This window comes from Theobroma cacao, chromosome 4 (assembly GCF_053813885.1).
Source record: "Theobroma cacao isolate CCN51 chromosome 4, ASM5381388v1, whole genome shotgun sequence".
NCBI classification, from domain to species: domain Eukaryota; kingdom Viridiplantae; phylum Streptophyta; class Magnoliopsida; order Malvales; family Malvaceae; genus Theobroma; species Theobroma cacao.
In genome coordinates this window covers 35074312-35091538 of record NC_142642.1, presented here as the reverse complement: position 1 = coordinate 35091538, position 17227 = coordinate 35074312, and the positions used below count along the sequence as shown (strand labels likewise).

The window sequence follows — 17227 nt, the reverse complement described above, 5'->3', positions numbered from 1 at the left end:
TTGCTTTCTTCTGTGCAATGATTCTGGATGTAGCTTATCGTGACTGTTGTTATTTTAATCCTTGCTTGCCATTCCTTTCAATGTGCAAACCTACTTTTATCAGTTTAAAAATTTGACTTAAAGAAGTGACTGTCCGTAAAATTTTTCACTCATCCCATGTTGGTTATAGAGTTGCTTTATGAAGATTACCTATCCTCTACAATTGATTTAACACAGACTGCCAAAGGAGTAGATGTGATTACAAGTGTTCTGTAAGCTCGAGCTTTAAATAAGTTCGATTTCTTGATGAGAATTAATAAGAACTTGAAGTTCCCATGGTTGTCAATTCCCCTCTTCTTCATTCTTTCCTCGAATCAAAAGCAATTGCATGAGCGTTACAAGACGCCTAATCAAAGACTTAGCTTATATGCAGTGTAATGATGTTGCATACAAAATTCTGTACCCAATATTACGTGCAACAAAGCACTTCTCATAGAAACCATTTGAAACAAATATTTGTGTTAACTGCATGCTCATCGTTTCAATTCCACATCCAGTTTATGTAACGGAAGTATTGCTAGGGATGGAAGCAGCCAGAATTCTACCGTGATTCGATTGTCAAAGTAGTATCATGTATATACATGTGATTCACAACATCAAATAACATGGCTTCGCCATTACAATCCAGAATCCAGGTTTAAAGTAATCGTTGAAGAACCTGACCCTATTTCTCCCCTTCAATTTTCCAAGTTGAGAGATGAGGTTCGCCACATTATTACATATAATACACGATTTATTTATAAATACATTAATCAGAAAACCTGCATGCACAAATAGGGTGGAGAACCCAACAGCAGAGGTTTGAGCATGCAATTTTGTGCACATTATGTAACGGAAATGCCCATCACAACTGGTTGGCTACAAATAGAGGTTGTTTCCGGTCAACAACTATCTTCATTGCACCAGCTGCTTGTGATTTTAGAACTGGGAGACTCCAATAGTTGATGATGAGACACATCTCGCCTCAATTGCCAATGTCTTGACAATACCTCTACATGGGTCACCTCCAAACCCAGAGTTTGAAACTTCAATAACACAACTGTTTCTTCCCTTGCAAGCCTGCAAAAGTTGGGTGAGAAAAAGACGAAAGTCTTAAAGACAAGAACGAAAAGATTGTATTCAATGAAAAAAAAAGGTAAAACCTCAAACTGTAGATATTTCAGCAGCATGCAACAATCATACAACTTAACACTTTGTAAAAATTTCTCACATAAATATACAGTACTATACACCTGAGCATTTAGCTCATTGGTTGATGCATAATCCTCCTGCCTTAAGAGCAGGGTTCGAATCCCCTTTTTCTCAATTAAAAAAAAAAAAATATACAGTACTATGGCTAAAGAGTGTTTTCCTCCACAACAGAACCTTTTGGGCCTCAGACTGCTCTAGATTACTTAACAATATACAGTAGAGAAAAGGTTCCAATGATGAGAGGATCATATGAAAGGTAATTGGTATAATAGTTTTTAAAACTATATCCGATGAACTGATAGTAGCTTAATGCTGTGATTTTCCAGGCTGTCATTTGAACTAGCAATTGTGGTAGTTCTGGAAGAGGCAGGGCCCACTCAGGAACCCAAGAAAAATGTTCTCAAGGTAGATAATGCATGAAATTGTCTAATTGATGAACTTAATAAAGCTCAGTAATACTCCTAGCCATTTTTCAGCGATTTGCATGTCTTGATATGCCATCCTTTACTAGCTTTGAGGAGGAACGTATGTGTAGCTCTACGAATCTTGATATATCTTAAATCACTTCAACCACAATGAACACATTAGTAGAAGACAGAGGCATCCAATTCAAGCTCAGCATAGACCCACCCGATGTCTTTCTAACAAAACAGCTGCCATGTTTTTATATACTCAACTCTCTTTCTCATTATAATTATATTTCAAGGAATTATTTATCAACTATCAGAACTTTTTAAACATATATACCTTCTTTTCAATAAATAAACATATATACCTTGGATACCATGGACAATGAATTTTGCGAGTGGCAATTGCCTTCAGAAAAATTCTGGCAGCTGCCATGAGGAGTTCCATAGCTAGCAAATTCTATGGAGGAGATTATATGCCCCTCTTCACACTGCAAGTGAATTTCTGGTTTCATATCACTTATGGACACTTTTCCATGAATAACATCTGGATGGAACCATTTTTGCAGACGCGGATAGTGGGACTCAGAGACTTGAGCACAGAGAATTCGGGGCACACGTAATTTGACTGAAATCTCAAACGGGTTCCCACCATTTTCCTCAAATATCACAAGTAAATTGTTTGTTGCCTGTAACCATGACCGCGGTATGTGGTACCTGATGATTGACCAATAGCAAATATATCATGAAGTGGAATTTAAATGCCATTTTTCACTGCAATTGTCCAACTTTGAATGCAAATGAATGATCACATATACAAGCATGGCATGCAAATAGTAAGCCAACAATAGTGTGATAAACAACAATGTTAGATAACTTTCCATTGATTTACATACGCTTCCAGTGGAGATAATACCAGGATTGAGTAGGCTTCCCACAATTTGTCATGCACTTATTTGGATTATATGCTCCACGATAATCACAGCTTTTTGAACATCCATCTTTTGGGGCAACTAGATTCCAGTATCTTCCAATATGGTGGCCGTTGACCCATGCTTGGCCCTTTCCCATGCTTCCTAAATCAAAAGCAACTGGCTCTTTTCCATCAGGCGCATCAAAGTATGCCTGCTTGCATTGGGGATAGAATGTGTAAGTAGACTTTTCTTCAAAGGAATAAAACTGAGATGATCAATGTCCTTTCTCCAAAAAAAAAAAAAAAAGAGAAGAAAAAGGGAAGAAAAAAAAATGGTATACATTCAGATATGTGCAACAGGAGCACAAGTGATCACATCACCAGGAATGAAATAGAAAAAGTAAGATGCCCCAAATTATATCCTAATAGTGAAGAATTTGTACATAAGAGACAAGCAGAAAGGGTGGTACCCATTATTTCTTTTTCAAGTATCAGATTATTGGGTTATCATGATTGCTGTAGAAACATTAATCAAGAGTGCAAATAGAAGCAAAGATGCAAAAAAGCAAAGCCATTGAGAAATTACCATGAAATTATGAGTGCGTTGGAGGAGAGAAAAGAGAGAAGATGGAAAGAGGTCATAAAAAGGAAGAGAATAGTTCTCACTCTTACTTGTTAAGAGAAAAAAGTCAGCAGGAGTCTTTTATGATCACAAAATCCCACCAAAAGTTGATGAAAATTTTTACATGATAGCAATAGCACTAACAATGTTACTAGAGAATGAATGTTAGAAAAATTAAGCATCAACACATGCAAGAAAAAAGCGTGTCTAAGATGAGAATGCAACACTTGATCTGTGGTCATTCAAGGAAAGATAAAATTTATAATAAATGCATAAGGGAGAAGGTGGGGTTTGCATTTATTGAGAAGAAAATGAGGAAACACAGGAAACATGGTTTGGGCATGTTAATGAAGAGCTACAAATGCCATCCTGACAAGATGTGATTTATTAAATAATACCAATGTCAAGAGGAGGAGACGAACACCAAAGAGAACATGGATAGAACCTACAAAAAAGGCCTAAGTTTTATAATGCTTCTGAAGATATAATTTTAAATAGGGCACCCTGAAGCAGAATCATCCATATAGCCAAGCCTATTTGGTGGCAAAGGTTTAGTTTATTGTTGTTTTAGGTAAAAGAGAAAAATCAGATGAAAGATATTTCGAGCCATCTTATTTTTATGAACAAAAAAGAACAAGGGGCTCTTTAGTACTTAAGTATCATTTCAATTTTACATTTCTACTTAATGAGTTCAATGAAATAAATAGATTACAAATTGTTAAGTTGTGAAAACCTTTTTTCTACTTTTCCCAAAAGCAGGGACAAGAGATTTGAGATACTCAACTTAAAATACCTTATGCTGGAAAACAAATTGCCCCCGATTTTTTCCCCATTGAAAAGATTAGGAGAGAACTCAAAGAATTATTTTCCTTCTTTTATTTCATTGCTAAATTTTGATCTTCACAGCTTTCTATCCCTCTGAAAAAGCTAAAGCCTAAAAGTTAATCAATTTAGGGAGAAAAAGAAAGTAAAATAGGATAATTATATTGCAGGAACCAAGGGAGGGGGAAATGGGAAAAAAAGGTTTCTATTAGGGCTGGTTGTGTTCGAGGAGCTGGTTCAGAATGTTTCATCAGGACTCAATATGCCATTAAAATTGAAAGACAACCAGACTACCTTTCTATTCTATGCAGTAGCAGTTACATACTTTAACTCTTAGCCCATTCCATCAGAGAACAGGTGGGGTATTTTAAGGCGAATTTCATGCAAATCCACACTACTGCTTTTGACAGAGCCTTATAAGTGCCTCTGAATAAGGAAAACCATATTTTGAAACTTTATTGCTTCAATGAGATTTAAATCTCCAATAAATTGGATTAACATGCAAGAGAATCCCATCCTGGTAAGTGTTATTATAATTACAACTGTTCAAGGAATAGATTACCTTGTACCAAGTAAATGTGGAGGGAGTAGCATCACGCTTCAACTTTGTCCATCCTGCCTTCTCATTTTCTTCTATGGTGAATATTTTCTGGAACTCACCCTTCAGACCAACCTAGAATCAAAATATAGAAACTGAGTGCTTTCCTTATTATTTTTCTACTTAAGGAGAAACAATGACAAGGTAAAAGAAACTATCCACTTCAAGAATTCCAGGGCACAGACTAATCAGAACGATGTTATGCGACAAAATGGTGACGGATCTACAAAACAAAGTTGAGTTTAATGACCAAACATGGTCAGCTTAGTTTCAATCATTTGAAATTTAAGAAGTTCACATCCAAGACAAGCCTTCAGACTTTTGAGTTTATATGCAATCTTATATGCATTGCCTCATGTCATATCAAATAGAATTAATGTATTAGCACAAGGAAAAATCAAGTAGGTCAAGAGTCAAGACCATACATTTCCTGATTTTGGGGAGAATACATGATTAATGATGTCAAATGGCAAAGAATACAAGGCTAGTAAGATTTTTTTTTTCATGACACAGACCGTCCTAGCATAGGAATGATTGAAGCAAAATTGTCCCCTTCCATCAAGATCTGTTTAAGCAGAGGCAAAGTTCTCTTGAAATAAGAAATACCCCTGGTCATTCTTTTTTATATTTTGAGACACATAGCAGTAACAGAATGTGATATTTCCTCACTCTGCAAAACTTGAAAACTTCTGTTTCCACACTGAGTGAGCTCCAAATTCTAAAAGACCTCAGTTCTATATCAGTTGAATCCATCAAGAAAAAGAGAAGATTTGATTTAACCTAGAGATATTTTACTTGGCTTTAAGTAGTGTTGGGACAGAGGTGCTCAAAAGAATTGCTAATGCACCCGCATTTGTGAATGTGATGGTCTCATGAGATTGTATTTAGAATAAATATATCGGCTTTTGAAAATCCATAGTCTAATAAGATTCTATTTTATGTAAGGATCAGCCATCATTATTTTGATTGATAGTAAAAAAAATTCAAAATATAAGCAAGCAGAAAAGCTCGTTTGATTTTGTTGAGAACAGGACAACAAGATATGACTGTATTGTTGAAACAAACCAATGTTAATCATAACAGAAGACAGAGGCAAGACCATATGATCTGAATAACAGAAGCCTGGCATATCACCTCTTGGAACATAAGATTTGGCATCTATGGACAGCCCAAACAACCTTTTTTTGCCAGAAACTGAAACCAGAATCAGAGCAATCAAGACAGCTGTAAACCTTATTAAAAAAAAAGATGCCTGTTGATCCCCTGATTGGACATCAAAATTATGCCTGTTTTATTCTGGAAAAGCATGGTGGCTGTTCAAGCCTGAACCATCAAAACTCAGAAAGCCAAAAAATGCACCCAACATGCTCCTATATTCTTGCAACAATTATACTCTCTTATCTACTATAAAAGGAGGCTTGATTTTTTTTTTCCAAGAAGGCTACACTTTCAAATCATCATGAAACTCATCAAAAGAGCTCACATTTGGAAAGCTATTTCAAGTTGAGAGCCATATCGTAGAAGCCCCACCTTGTGATGTTTGTCTCTTTGGGGTTACTCTGTATTTTTCTTCTAATCCTTTGTGAGAAGGGGAATTGATCTCTTGTGAGATATTGTTAGGTTTTAGGAATTACATTGAGCCATGGTATATTGTTAAAACACTGGTCAATGTAGCTAACACCTGAAAACTAGAATCATTAAGCTTCAAAAAGGTAGTGGGTACAATTCCCAAGAGGGTAAAATCTTGAGGAGAGGCATTGGAACCAAGTGGCTAGACCAAACCTCTATATATTCTCATTCCCCTGTCTGTCCCTGCTCTCTATATCAGTGTTGAACATTTATTCCCCTTCTTTTGTGCACCAGAACAGATTTTCAAAGCACAGGTGGATGGTGAAGAATTTATTTTAAGTGTCAACCTGTTCTACCCTCCCTCTTTTGTTGCTTATCATTTGTGTTTACCATAAAATATTCAAAAACATAAACAGCATCATAAAGAAGTCCTATAGTTCAAAAACAAACAAAAAAGCTATTAGTATTTACTGAATAATCATGAAATGAATGAAGCAACAAATTGTTTGTATGTGTATGCGTATAAAAATGGCTACCTGACTACAGTTTTAAAACATAACCCAAAGAAAAGACAAGAGTAGGCTAAAATTATAAATACAAACCTGGTAAGTCCATGAAAGCTTGGAAAGGTCTATATCCCCATTTTTAAATCCAGTAAGCTTAATTTGGCCTCTAAACCCAGCACCATCTTTCTCTAGAAAGGCACCGTAGTTCTGTATCATCATTGCAAAATTTAGTGCTACGACGTTATAGATATATAATCACCATTCCATTTGAGACAAGTCATTAATGAAAATCTAAAATCGAGAAACTGCTGAGACTAACAACACTCTGCAAATAAAATGCCAAGAAATCACTAAAATCAATAAGAACCAAGATATGTTGCACATTTCAGAAAGAACCAAGAGCAAGAACCTGCTTCAGTCCAACAGAATATGGTTTGCATGTTTAAATTGGAAGAAGACAGATTTGTTGAGAATATCAAATTTTTACTTCTTTGCTGATCTCATAGTTTGCTCTACCCCAACTTGAGAAACATTAGTGAGCATGAGAAACTTCGTAAATAACTTATATATGGACAGTTTCAGGCACTAATCAAACATCCACAACACTACAAATACAATTCCCGAACATTCCAGTGATTTAGCAGTTTAAACCATTTCTTTCATTGCAGCCAATGAACAAAAAAATGTGGATGAAGGATTAGAGACAAGCTTAATAACAGTCCTTCAAAGCTAATTTATGATTTATGAATTGGCAACTGAAAATTTGAATACCAATAGATGACAATCATGAGGCCAGGAGGAAGATTTTTACTTCTTTCCAATCCTTCACAGCAAAAAAATATGCAAAGAAGTGTAAATCCTTAAAGGCACACCTAACAACAGTTAGTCCTTTTCTAGAAAATGAGGCCCAGGGTAGGCTTATTTTTCCCCCCTTTTGTTTTGGGTGCAGGGAGGGGATGAGTGGGATGACAAGAAATGGAACATTGGAATTTGTTCTGTTCTGTATTTCAAGTACCAAACACCCAATTGTAAGAGTTCTCAGGGTGTTGATTCTTGAATCAGGCAGTGAGACAGTTCTCTTCCTCTTGAGCTCTAGCAATAATCTTCTAATCAGGCATATTTCTCTTTAATCAGTCTCCTTTAAATACCAATCTCATATGATTGGCATGACATCTAAAAAACAAAGGTAGCTATCATGTACCATAATCCTTAGCTTCAAGATCCTAGAAAGGTTTTACCATTATGCTAGGCAGCACCTTGGAGACAATTATTCCGCTAAACCATTACAAGAATTTTAAAAGATGATATTCAGATACTGGGAAGAAAATAACCAGGTTTTACCTGCAAACCAACTGTCTGAGATAACAAAATCAAATCACTGTAACCTTGCTGAAATTGAACAGGCTGGACCACCTTGACCCAGTGACCACTTACACTGCCTTCAGTTCCAGAAGCATAGAATCATACATATTAGTGAAAACTTCAGTTCTGAGATGTATTAAAACTTATAAAGACAAGAATTTCAATAAACACATGTTTTTAAAAGGAAATACAGTCTATATTTAGATTAAAGAGTGAAGGGCAGGGAGAAGATACATGCACGTGCATGGACATGCAAGCACTAGAATATAATAACGATATGAGAATTTTACCTGTAAGCTGTCCGTTAATAAATACCCGCAATACATCACGCATGCTATCAATAACAAGTGTAGGGCTAACTTGATTTTCCTCCCAAAATGTGATGTCTTCATCAGAAACATATATTCTACATTCCAGATATAGAGTAAAGAGGCATCAATGATGAATTGAATATAAACGAAACTAGAATGTTTAGTCAAGTGATTACCATCAGCAAAACTAAAAATCGACCACTTTTTTTGCAATATAAATAATGGAGCCAATAATAGTCAAATAAATTCCAGGCCCTTCCCTGTCCCTACCCGAAAAGAAATGATACTATGTTACTCATGCTTTCTGCTCATCTGGAAGTCCCAAATGAGATTTATTCATAAAAATACTTTTTCTTTATTAACATACTGACTAAAGAGAATTTTAGCACATCAGATAATTCCTTAGTTTACAAGCTATTCACACATGGGAAGTATAGACTAAGTCAACATATTGACTGCTGGCAGTTTATTGTTAACAGTTTCATTGTTGTTCCTATTTTATTGTCAGTGGTAGTTTCCATTTCAAGTTGTTGGAGGTTGTGTCTACACCTTTCCACTTTATTTCCTTCCTTTAAGGAAGGTTAATCCACCAAGCTGTATTTAAAGGACAGTGAAGTTAATAAAAAAGGTTGCTCAGAATCTATTCAAGTTTTGAGTAGTTAAAACTCAAGAGATCTGCAGGTTCTCTCTAACAAGCCACCATTACAAACATAGGTTGAAAAAAGAAACTTTCCACCCAAATACCCAGCTTACCTCAAACTAAACCCAACCCTTCCACAGACTGACCCATAACTCGATCCGTTTCAAGGGACCGTAACAGAGAACTAGTGAAATCTAATGTCAAGTGTAATGTTGAAAATCAGTTTACTTAATAAATGTTCAAGAGAGAGATGGTACAAAGACAAAGCTTATAATATATGCAATTTTTGTTATTAAGCAGAATAATGATGACAAAAATAGTCATATAACCCTCCATCTCCCAAATTTATTAGCTGTCAAAGAAAAGGAAAATGGGAAAGGAAGCAATCTTCTAACTTCTCAAATGTAGTGGATCCAGGGTAAACTAAACAAAAAAAATTTTAACACACATTTTTGGCCAATAGACTAATGAGACAACATGCGAAAGGGATTCTCAAATGTCATTGTCCTTAAGCAATTTCTTCTGAAAGGAGGGGAATTTAATAAAAACAATAACCAAACAGAAAAATGAAAGATGAATTAGAATGGAGTCATGGTGATTGGAGTCAAAATGGTCCTAGTAAATGAATACATAAGAGCCATGCACAAAAATAAACCACAAATAAATCCTCTTTGATGAAAATTTCACCAAAAATGAAACATGGTTGCACCAGAGAAAATTCTTTTCCTGATAAATCCTATATTTTCTTTTTCTTCCAGAAATCAGATACTATTGCAGAAAAATCCAAGAGTAGACGATAATTAACCTGGTCATATGCCACAGATAGTCAGATTCATCCTTTGTCACATTCAAATGCTCCAACATGCCTTGAAATGTAAAGTTGTTCACACTCCATATACCAATTGGCTCATTTACAGACATCCATGACTCTGGGATACTGGAAACTTCATTTTTGGTCATCACTAATTCTGGTACAGATATTTTTGGAGACAAGGCATACTCTACCAGTTTCACGGAGGTCTGTGCTCCAACCTGTTCAGACATATAAAAGAAGAAAGAGGACTTATACATATGAAGGAAACTAAAATTTCGTTTTTATCCAAGTAGGGGCAAAAAAACTTAAATCAAGTCATAGGCCGAAAATTCAGCACTTTCAGCTGGCTTATATCGTCATTTTCATTTCCATCTACAAGAAGGAAAACTTTTCATTTCTAAATGAAACTTGCTTTCCACATAAACAAAGTCAGGTCGGATGACTGTCAATCACACTTTAGTACTTTCATCTAAGAAGAAAAAGTTATTTAGTGTATCCCTTGGGTTTCCCTGCAATTTTATTAACAAGAATTACATTTGTTTTCAATTAATTCATCTCATTTATCTCAACTGCAACTGCAATACCAATTTAAAGACTAGTTTGTAAAATAAAAAGGAGTAAGTTTTTCTTGACAAATGAGGGAAGAAGCTAGCAAACTTGAGCAGAATTCTCAGTTTGTTGTTAAAGCAGACTATTTTAGTGGAAGCTGTGTAATGCATGAATGTCATGATTTGAGACAGAAAAGAGAGTGGCAATGGCATCTTCCTGGAATTTGATACAGCAACAATGGCCAGAATCTTTTAACAGAGAAAGCATCATAATGTAAAATGGATGTACATTTTTTATGTGTAGATGTAAGTGGGAGAATTTTGAGTCCTCCTACACGGGAGATGATTCATAGAGGACTGTATTAATTGGGTCTTGCACTCATATCTAGCAATTAAGGCAGATAGATAAACAAGCACGTGTTTGTTGCACAGACATATCACCAATTCACCATTCATTGATAACTCAAATTTCTAAAGTTGAAAAGCAAACCTTGGCGGTGTTGAATGCTGTGTTCCTGCAGTCAGGTAAAATGCTCACTGACCACGGTGGCAAGGTGTATGATTTACCACGGAATGTTACAGTTGCTGCTTTATGCTCATCAATATTTGCAAGAAATGCGGAGCACACGCTTTGGCTTTCAGAAAGAGTATTGTTCAGACCATTAGTCTGGATATTTGCCCAGTATAAATGTGCCTGGATGTGGTTATGACTAAGGTTAAATCAGATGTAAAACTAGAAACAAGAAAAAAAATTCCAGAATAGAGGAAACAGTTGCAGTTGAGCAGTATTATTTATGATAAAAACTGTTTGCAGAAAAAAGAAGTTTCCTCAATGCCCTTATTTTTCCTTTTTGGTGTTTTGTCCTGTCTATGCTGCAGTACTAGTGTTCTGTAACATTTCAAGAATCACCTAAGTGCAACTTTGTCACACAACATTGTCTCAGATATCTGATGACTTACTGATGAATGGCATTTTTGTATAGGATTTAAGTTGAACGTTTAGCTAGCATGTTGTAAGTCTTGATTAAACTGTAAACGTTTTCTTTCTTGAACTTTCTTAACCAGATCATGTTCGAAAAGGATAAATGTGGCAAAAGCTGACCCCAGCCAAACAAGCCATCCAACTTGATCTAACCTGGATTGACTTCAAAAGTCAACACCCAACCAATAACAACCAACAACTGATTGCCATCTCTAGCAAAGGGAAGGGAAAGAAAAAAAAAAGATTACTCAAAAAGGAACAACGCAAACCAGATCTGCCTTGAACCTAAAATGACCCCAATCAAACTGACATACCTTATTGCAACCTCTAACAATGCAACCTTAATACAGTGATAATGCTACTAGTTGCAAGCTGAAGTAACTTGCACACAAGAACAAGATATATTTCTCTTAGTATATAAAGTCCAAATGGACACATCAACCTAGAATGAACTATTTAATCAAATATTTAATTGACACAGGACAGTGCAGCAAGAAGTTAAATAGGAAAAAAAAAAAAAACCCCTCTTAGCACAAACCTCCTGCTTTGGTCCCAATTTCATATACCGAGGTAAATCAGCAGCAACTAGAGCAGGTTCACAGAGCCTAATGGCAGCATGAAGATCTTTCAAGTGTCCCCATTTCGGCTCACTCAGCAAACCTAAATGACAAAAAGGCATCTTCAGTTTTGGACAATAATGTTCCAGTTATATTCGATCTTAGATTTATGAGCAAGTACTTAAGCTTCAATCACCAAGAGTTACCAATTAATGATTTCTGTGTTTTTCCTGTTTCACCTACCATATTCATCAATTGGAGCATCATAATCATAACTAGTTATATAGAAGGGCCCTCCAGAAGTACGACCAAAGTTTGTCCCACCAAAATACTGCAACCATCACCAGGCTTGTCAAAATGTAGCATTGGACCAGATAACCTAATAATGTTATACGCACTTTACCATAAAATATTGCTGCTTCAGGTAAAACCTAACCCTAGCTCCTACTCAGCCTTACAAATGCTAAGATTTTTCCTACATCATTTTAGCAAAAATATATAATTTATTACATATATGGAGCAATCTAAATCAATATTCAGTTGTTAACTATTGTACCATATAATAGTTCATTAAGCTCCCTCCACGCTGAAAAAAACGTGCGATTGCAAATGCAAGATCTTCAACAGGTCTGTGAGGCAATCTTCCACCCCATGATGTGTACCTTCAAAGATGAATGTAAAAATAAGAAACGATTGCTCATAACTTATGACAGTGCAAAATCTGATAGCTAACAATAGAGAAAGCTTCACAAATAAGGCAGAAGAAAAAAATTTTGATTATGTTACAGTAACCTAATGGCATATCCAATTGAAATGTATACAACTTATTAGGTATTAGGAAAAAGTAGCTTGAAAAGCATGGTTATTCTATTCTACTTGTCAAAGCATCAAACCTAAAACCACTTGCAATAGGTAGAGAGGCCCAACATAAATAGAAGTCCACAACAAACCCCATATCTAACCAATGCAAGAAATAAACAACTTAAAACTCTTCCTCACGTTTATGCTGCATAAAGCAACTGAATCATAGGGATATATCATGCAGAATACAGAAACATGCAAAATACACAAAGAACAAATGAAGCAACAATAACCCAGACATTAAAGCATCAAACCTAAAACTGATTGGCAAAGGGTGGAGAAGCTTACCTGTCAAAAAGATCACAAGAAGCCCTAAACTTAACTAATGTGATGACACCACTTATTACAAATGCTATCAAAATATCAGCCAATTTGGATTTTAAAATACTTAATGCCAGAGTAATTGTAGCAATTATCACTAATTCAAACACCTCCAATATAGAGCAAATAAATGATAGCTCCCTTAGCCACAAGGATGTGGCATTCACCACCCCCTCTAGTTCTGAGAAGTCAAAATTATGTCCTTTATAGGTGCTGCATAAAATTTTCTGTGCCTCCTCCACAACCCTCCCCCCTTCCAAGAAAAAAAAAAAAAAGAAAAACAGAGAAAAGAAAAAGAAAAAAGAGCACAACAAAAGAAGAAAGGAACTACAGTGAGTACTAAAATGAAACAACTAAAATCATTAGGCATGATCATACCATCCATCCCAATTTTCTGTCCAAATCGTTGGTTTGTTAGGGGAATTTGGTTTATAACCATCACAGTAGTAATCGTTGCAGGTATCTATCTGCAACAGGAAACAAACAAAAAAAGATAAAGAAAGAACAAACACAACTTAATGATTCAAATCTTAGCATTGTAAACATATTAGAAATTTTAACAAAGCAAGGCATGAAAAACAAAAATAATAGCTACTTGTTGTTTGTTCATAGATTTCACCATGATTAAATATGCAGAAGTATTTCAAAGAAACTCAATGTCTCAACCACAGAATAAAAGGTAAGGACCTTACTATATCACCTGGAGCATCAGTTTGCTTGCACATCACCCATGGAACGCCAGCACGAAGACCCAGAGCCATGTTAGCAGCCCACTTGACATAATCTTTCCCCTTCTGGCCATATGACCTCTCCATATTTCCATATTCATTCTCAATCTGAAAATTTTTTATCTAAGTTATAGAAATCTTTGCGAAAGAGAGCATTTTCCTGTTCCAATCTTTGGATGCACATGGATTTGAGAGAGAATTGGAATCAGCATTAGTTCATTAGATTGGATGATGTTCTTCAGAATATAACTTAGGGTCAAAATCAGTGGATGCAAGGTCTGTAAATGATAGATTTCATACCATAGAGTCTCTACTTAATTTCATGATTGTCAAGGGGTAAAATTCCCACTGAAAGAGCTAAGACACCCATAGTTTGGAATTATTTAGTCCCTTAAAAATGGAATTACTGTCATTTCTGTTCACAAAATTTATTCTGCTCCGTAACATTTAGTTTTAATCTATTTTAGTCCCTCAAAGTAAAGTTTAAGCTTTCTATACTGCATAAAAATTAACCACATGTTAACACCAAAAAATTGTATAAGATTTATTAACATATACAAATACATATATCTCTGGCTCTGATACCAAATCAACCAGAAGAAATGAGATTAATACCAATTATAATTTGAATTTTTTTTGTTTTCTGATAAATAACTTTAAAGTCTTTAAATAATTTAATAAATTCTACTAAGACAAAATTGTCCTGATAGCTGATAGTCAGATTTGTAAGGCCTTGGGTAATTTTTGTTTACTGATAAATAACTTTAAGACCTTCACATGACATAATAAGTTCTACTAAGAGCAAAATCGTCTTGAGAACAAGAATAACACTAGCCTTAGCATTAAAGGGATTTTTTGAAAATCAGTCATAGTTGAGGGCCTTATTTGACCTCTAAACAACTAATTTATATAATGTATAAAACGAAGTTCTCAATTGTATTACAACCTGCAACAGAATTATAGGACCACCCTGCCAGGAAAAGAGCTTTTCCTCCCGCAGCAAATCCACAATTTTTGTTACAAAGCGCTGCATCTCCCTCTGGAGAAACAAAAACCAGAAAAGATAAAGATAGAGAAGAAATTAAGCTGTTATGGCCAGTGATACAAATTTAAATCTCAACGATCAGCAACAAATAGATGACCAAATTTTGAGAAGTTTACTTGTTAACCTCCAGAAATTATTCTAAAACATGAATTCTAGCAAAATTTGACCAAGATAAAAACAAGAACTTACTAAAGTATATATACTAAGTCAAACTTAAAAGGAAACTTAGAAAGGATAAATTGGTATTAATAGCAGTCAAAGGTTACAAACATGCCACCACTCAAACACATGAAGATAAATAAAATAAATAAATAAAAGAAGAGAGTATGAGAGACCAAGCAATTTGCTGACTATTAATCTGCTAACACAAGTGTTGAGAAAGTGACCCAACATGAAAATTGAGTTGTAGATCAAATGTCGTCAAAACTAGTTTTTATAGAATACATGTGTGCACGTTAAACTTAAAGGACTTTTCAAAGTGAAGAAATCCGGAAAAACAATCAAAGTGTCTTCAGTTTAAGGCAGAGTCCACCACAAGCTAACAGTGCATTACGCAAAACCGCTGCTGACATTGATCAATTATTTGTGACAAACAATGTTTGAATATGTATTTTTAGCATGTCTCTCATTAATCCTATTTATATAAGAACTAGCATTAGAAAACACCTAAATTCCATGGGAAAGATTCTAAGTTGATAAGAAATTTCTATACCTTTTAGGTTTTGCATGCTAAAAGTAACCTAAAATATTCTATTTTAGAATTATAACATATAGAAAAGTTTTGTATTTTACAATCATCAGCAAAAGCAACAAACAATTTTCTATATGCTTGTACTCATAGGAACCCCATACCTTAAAAGGTTCATTGTCTGTTCGAAATTCTATGCCAGGGACATCACGCAGCCAGACAGGAAATCCCCTGTAAGATCATTAGCCACAATAAGCAGGAAATAAAAGGAAAACAAATTTTTGTAAGTAATACGATTGGCTTCATTCAGAACTAAAATTGAGGTGTTAAAAAGTTTTTCAATCCAGCAGCATGATAATGAATGCATAGTTGCAAAAAATAGAGAATAATTTGAGTAATTAAAATAGGAAAGAAAAGTCTGACCCGAAATTCCACTCAGCACAAACATAAGGACCTATGCGAAGAAGGAAATAAAGTCCACTGTCTCCCACTAGCTTCACAAACTTGACAAGATCAAACCTTCCTTCAAAAGTATACTGAACAAGCAGCTCACAGGAAATATTAATATTTTAGCGAAAACAAATAAGCCTATTAATGTTAATTGTCTGAGTTACTACCATGGAGTAGCTGCAAAAGAGTTTACACAAACCTGTCCTCTAACGGGTTCATGCCCATTCCAAAATGTATAACTTTCAATCACGTCAGCTCCACCTTCTTTGCTTTTTGCAATCAGGTCAGGCCACATCTGATAATATTATGCTACCGGTGTAAGGAAGGCAATCTAACAACAATAAATGATAATGATGGAAAATTAAATAATCATAAAACAGTAAAACGTTCACTTACGGGTTAATTTGCCTTTACTGTATACAAATAGCACCAGAAATCTATTAAAAAAAACGTAGAGTTTCTTACTTCTTGAGGAAAGAATTCCAAGATGAAAACTTAGCATGCCTAAGAGGCTTGAGCTTGTCCAAAAACTAAGCTTTTTAAACCTAAGTATTCAAACCTCTAGTTCAAAAAATAGTTGCAACTTGAACTTCCAACTAAATAGTCTCATGTTTGGAATATATCATGGCACTCGATCATTTTCCCTTTCTATTTCAGTTTTTTTTTTAATATCCCAAGTTGGGAACACATTAATAGAGTCAAAAACTTGAAAGAAAAACCATCGTTTTAAGAGTTGAAGATCATTAAAGGGGAGAAAAGGGTACCTGAGGAGTGGCACGAGGGTAGTGAATTCCAGCTGAGATGAGCATGCGGCGTTTGCCATCGATGATCAGAGCTCTGTGGTCGTAAGTCACGTTGAATGGTTCGAAAAACTTAGCAGCGGTGACTGAGAATTGGATGAAGAGATACAAGGAAAGGAGCTGAACGAAAGCTCTCTTTTCCGAAACCATCATCCTCACTCTTTACTGAGAGAGAAAGAGAGTGAATTAGATGATTGATAAAAACGCAGAGAGAAAAAGAGAGAGAGAGAGAGAGAGAGTGGAGTGTCGACGAAGGTGCCACCAGCTTGGAAACTTCCGATAAATTGTATTTTAATTTTTTCCGGATTAGGACAGTTACCTATACCGGTTCGACTTTCCCATCGTCTGTAAACCGGATAAGCCCATGAAAGTAAGAATAAAAAAATCAAAACTTTGAAAAGAAAAAATAAAAGGGATTTAAAAAATTTGAACTTTTTATTTTTCCTGGTAACG

General features: G+C 35.2%; 1 protein-coding gene across 2 annotated transcripts; it reads right to left on the bottom strand.

Annotated features, from left to right (window-relative positions):
* Nucleotides 1-567: 567 nt before the first annotated feature.
* Nucleotides 568-17041, bottom strand: BGAL9 (beta galactosidase 9). 2 transcript variants are annotated; one of them, XM_007034212.3, is made up of 19 exons: nt 16739-17038; nt 16174-16269; nt 15948-16060; nt 15689-15755; nt 14738-14830; nt 13756-13899; nt 13442-13530; nt 12438-12543; nt 12125-12212; nt 11863-11984; nt 10833-11036; nt 9786-10012; nt 8320-8435; nt 8009-8106; nt 6764-6874; nt 4557-4667; nt 2554-2762; nt 2006-2354; nt 568-1098 (listed from the first exon to the last, which is right to left on the bottom strand). In XM_007034212.3, the coding sequence occupies exons 1-19, from the start codon at nt 16925-16927 to the stop codon at nt 958-960; spliced, it is 2673 nt and encodes an 890-aa protein (XP_007034274.2). In that variant the 5' UTR covers nt 16928-17038; the 3' UTR covers nt 568-957. The 2 variants fall into 2 exon arrangements, with proteins under 2 accessions (XP_007034274.2, XP_088661975.1); XM_088805849.1 differs by lacking the exon at nt 568-1098 and having other exon boundaries at nt 2198-2354; nt 2534-2762; nt 16739-17041.
* Between the last annotated feature and the right edge of the window lie 186 nt (nt 17042-17227).

What these genes read in the sequence shown, in the direction of transcription:
- BGAL9 (XM_007034212.3), bottom strand. Translation starts at nt 16,927, where the DNA reads ATGATGGTTTCGGAAAAGAGAGCTTTCGTTCAGCTCCTTTCCTTGTAT. An exon ending in AATTGGGACCAAAGCAGGAG is followed by an intron (nt 11,037 to 11,862) that starts GTTTGTGCTAAG and finishes AACCACATCCAG; the next exon opens with GCACATTTATACTGGGCAAA. An exon ending in CTCAGACAGTTGGTTTGCAG is followed by an intron (nt 6,875 to 8,008) that starts GTAAAACCTGGT and finishes ATGATGATACAG; the next exon opens with AACTACGGTGCCTTTCTAGA.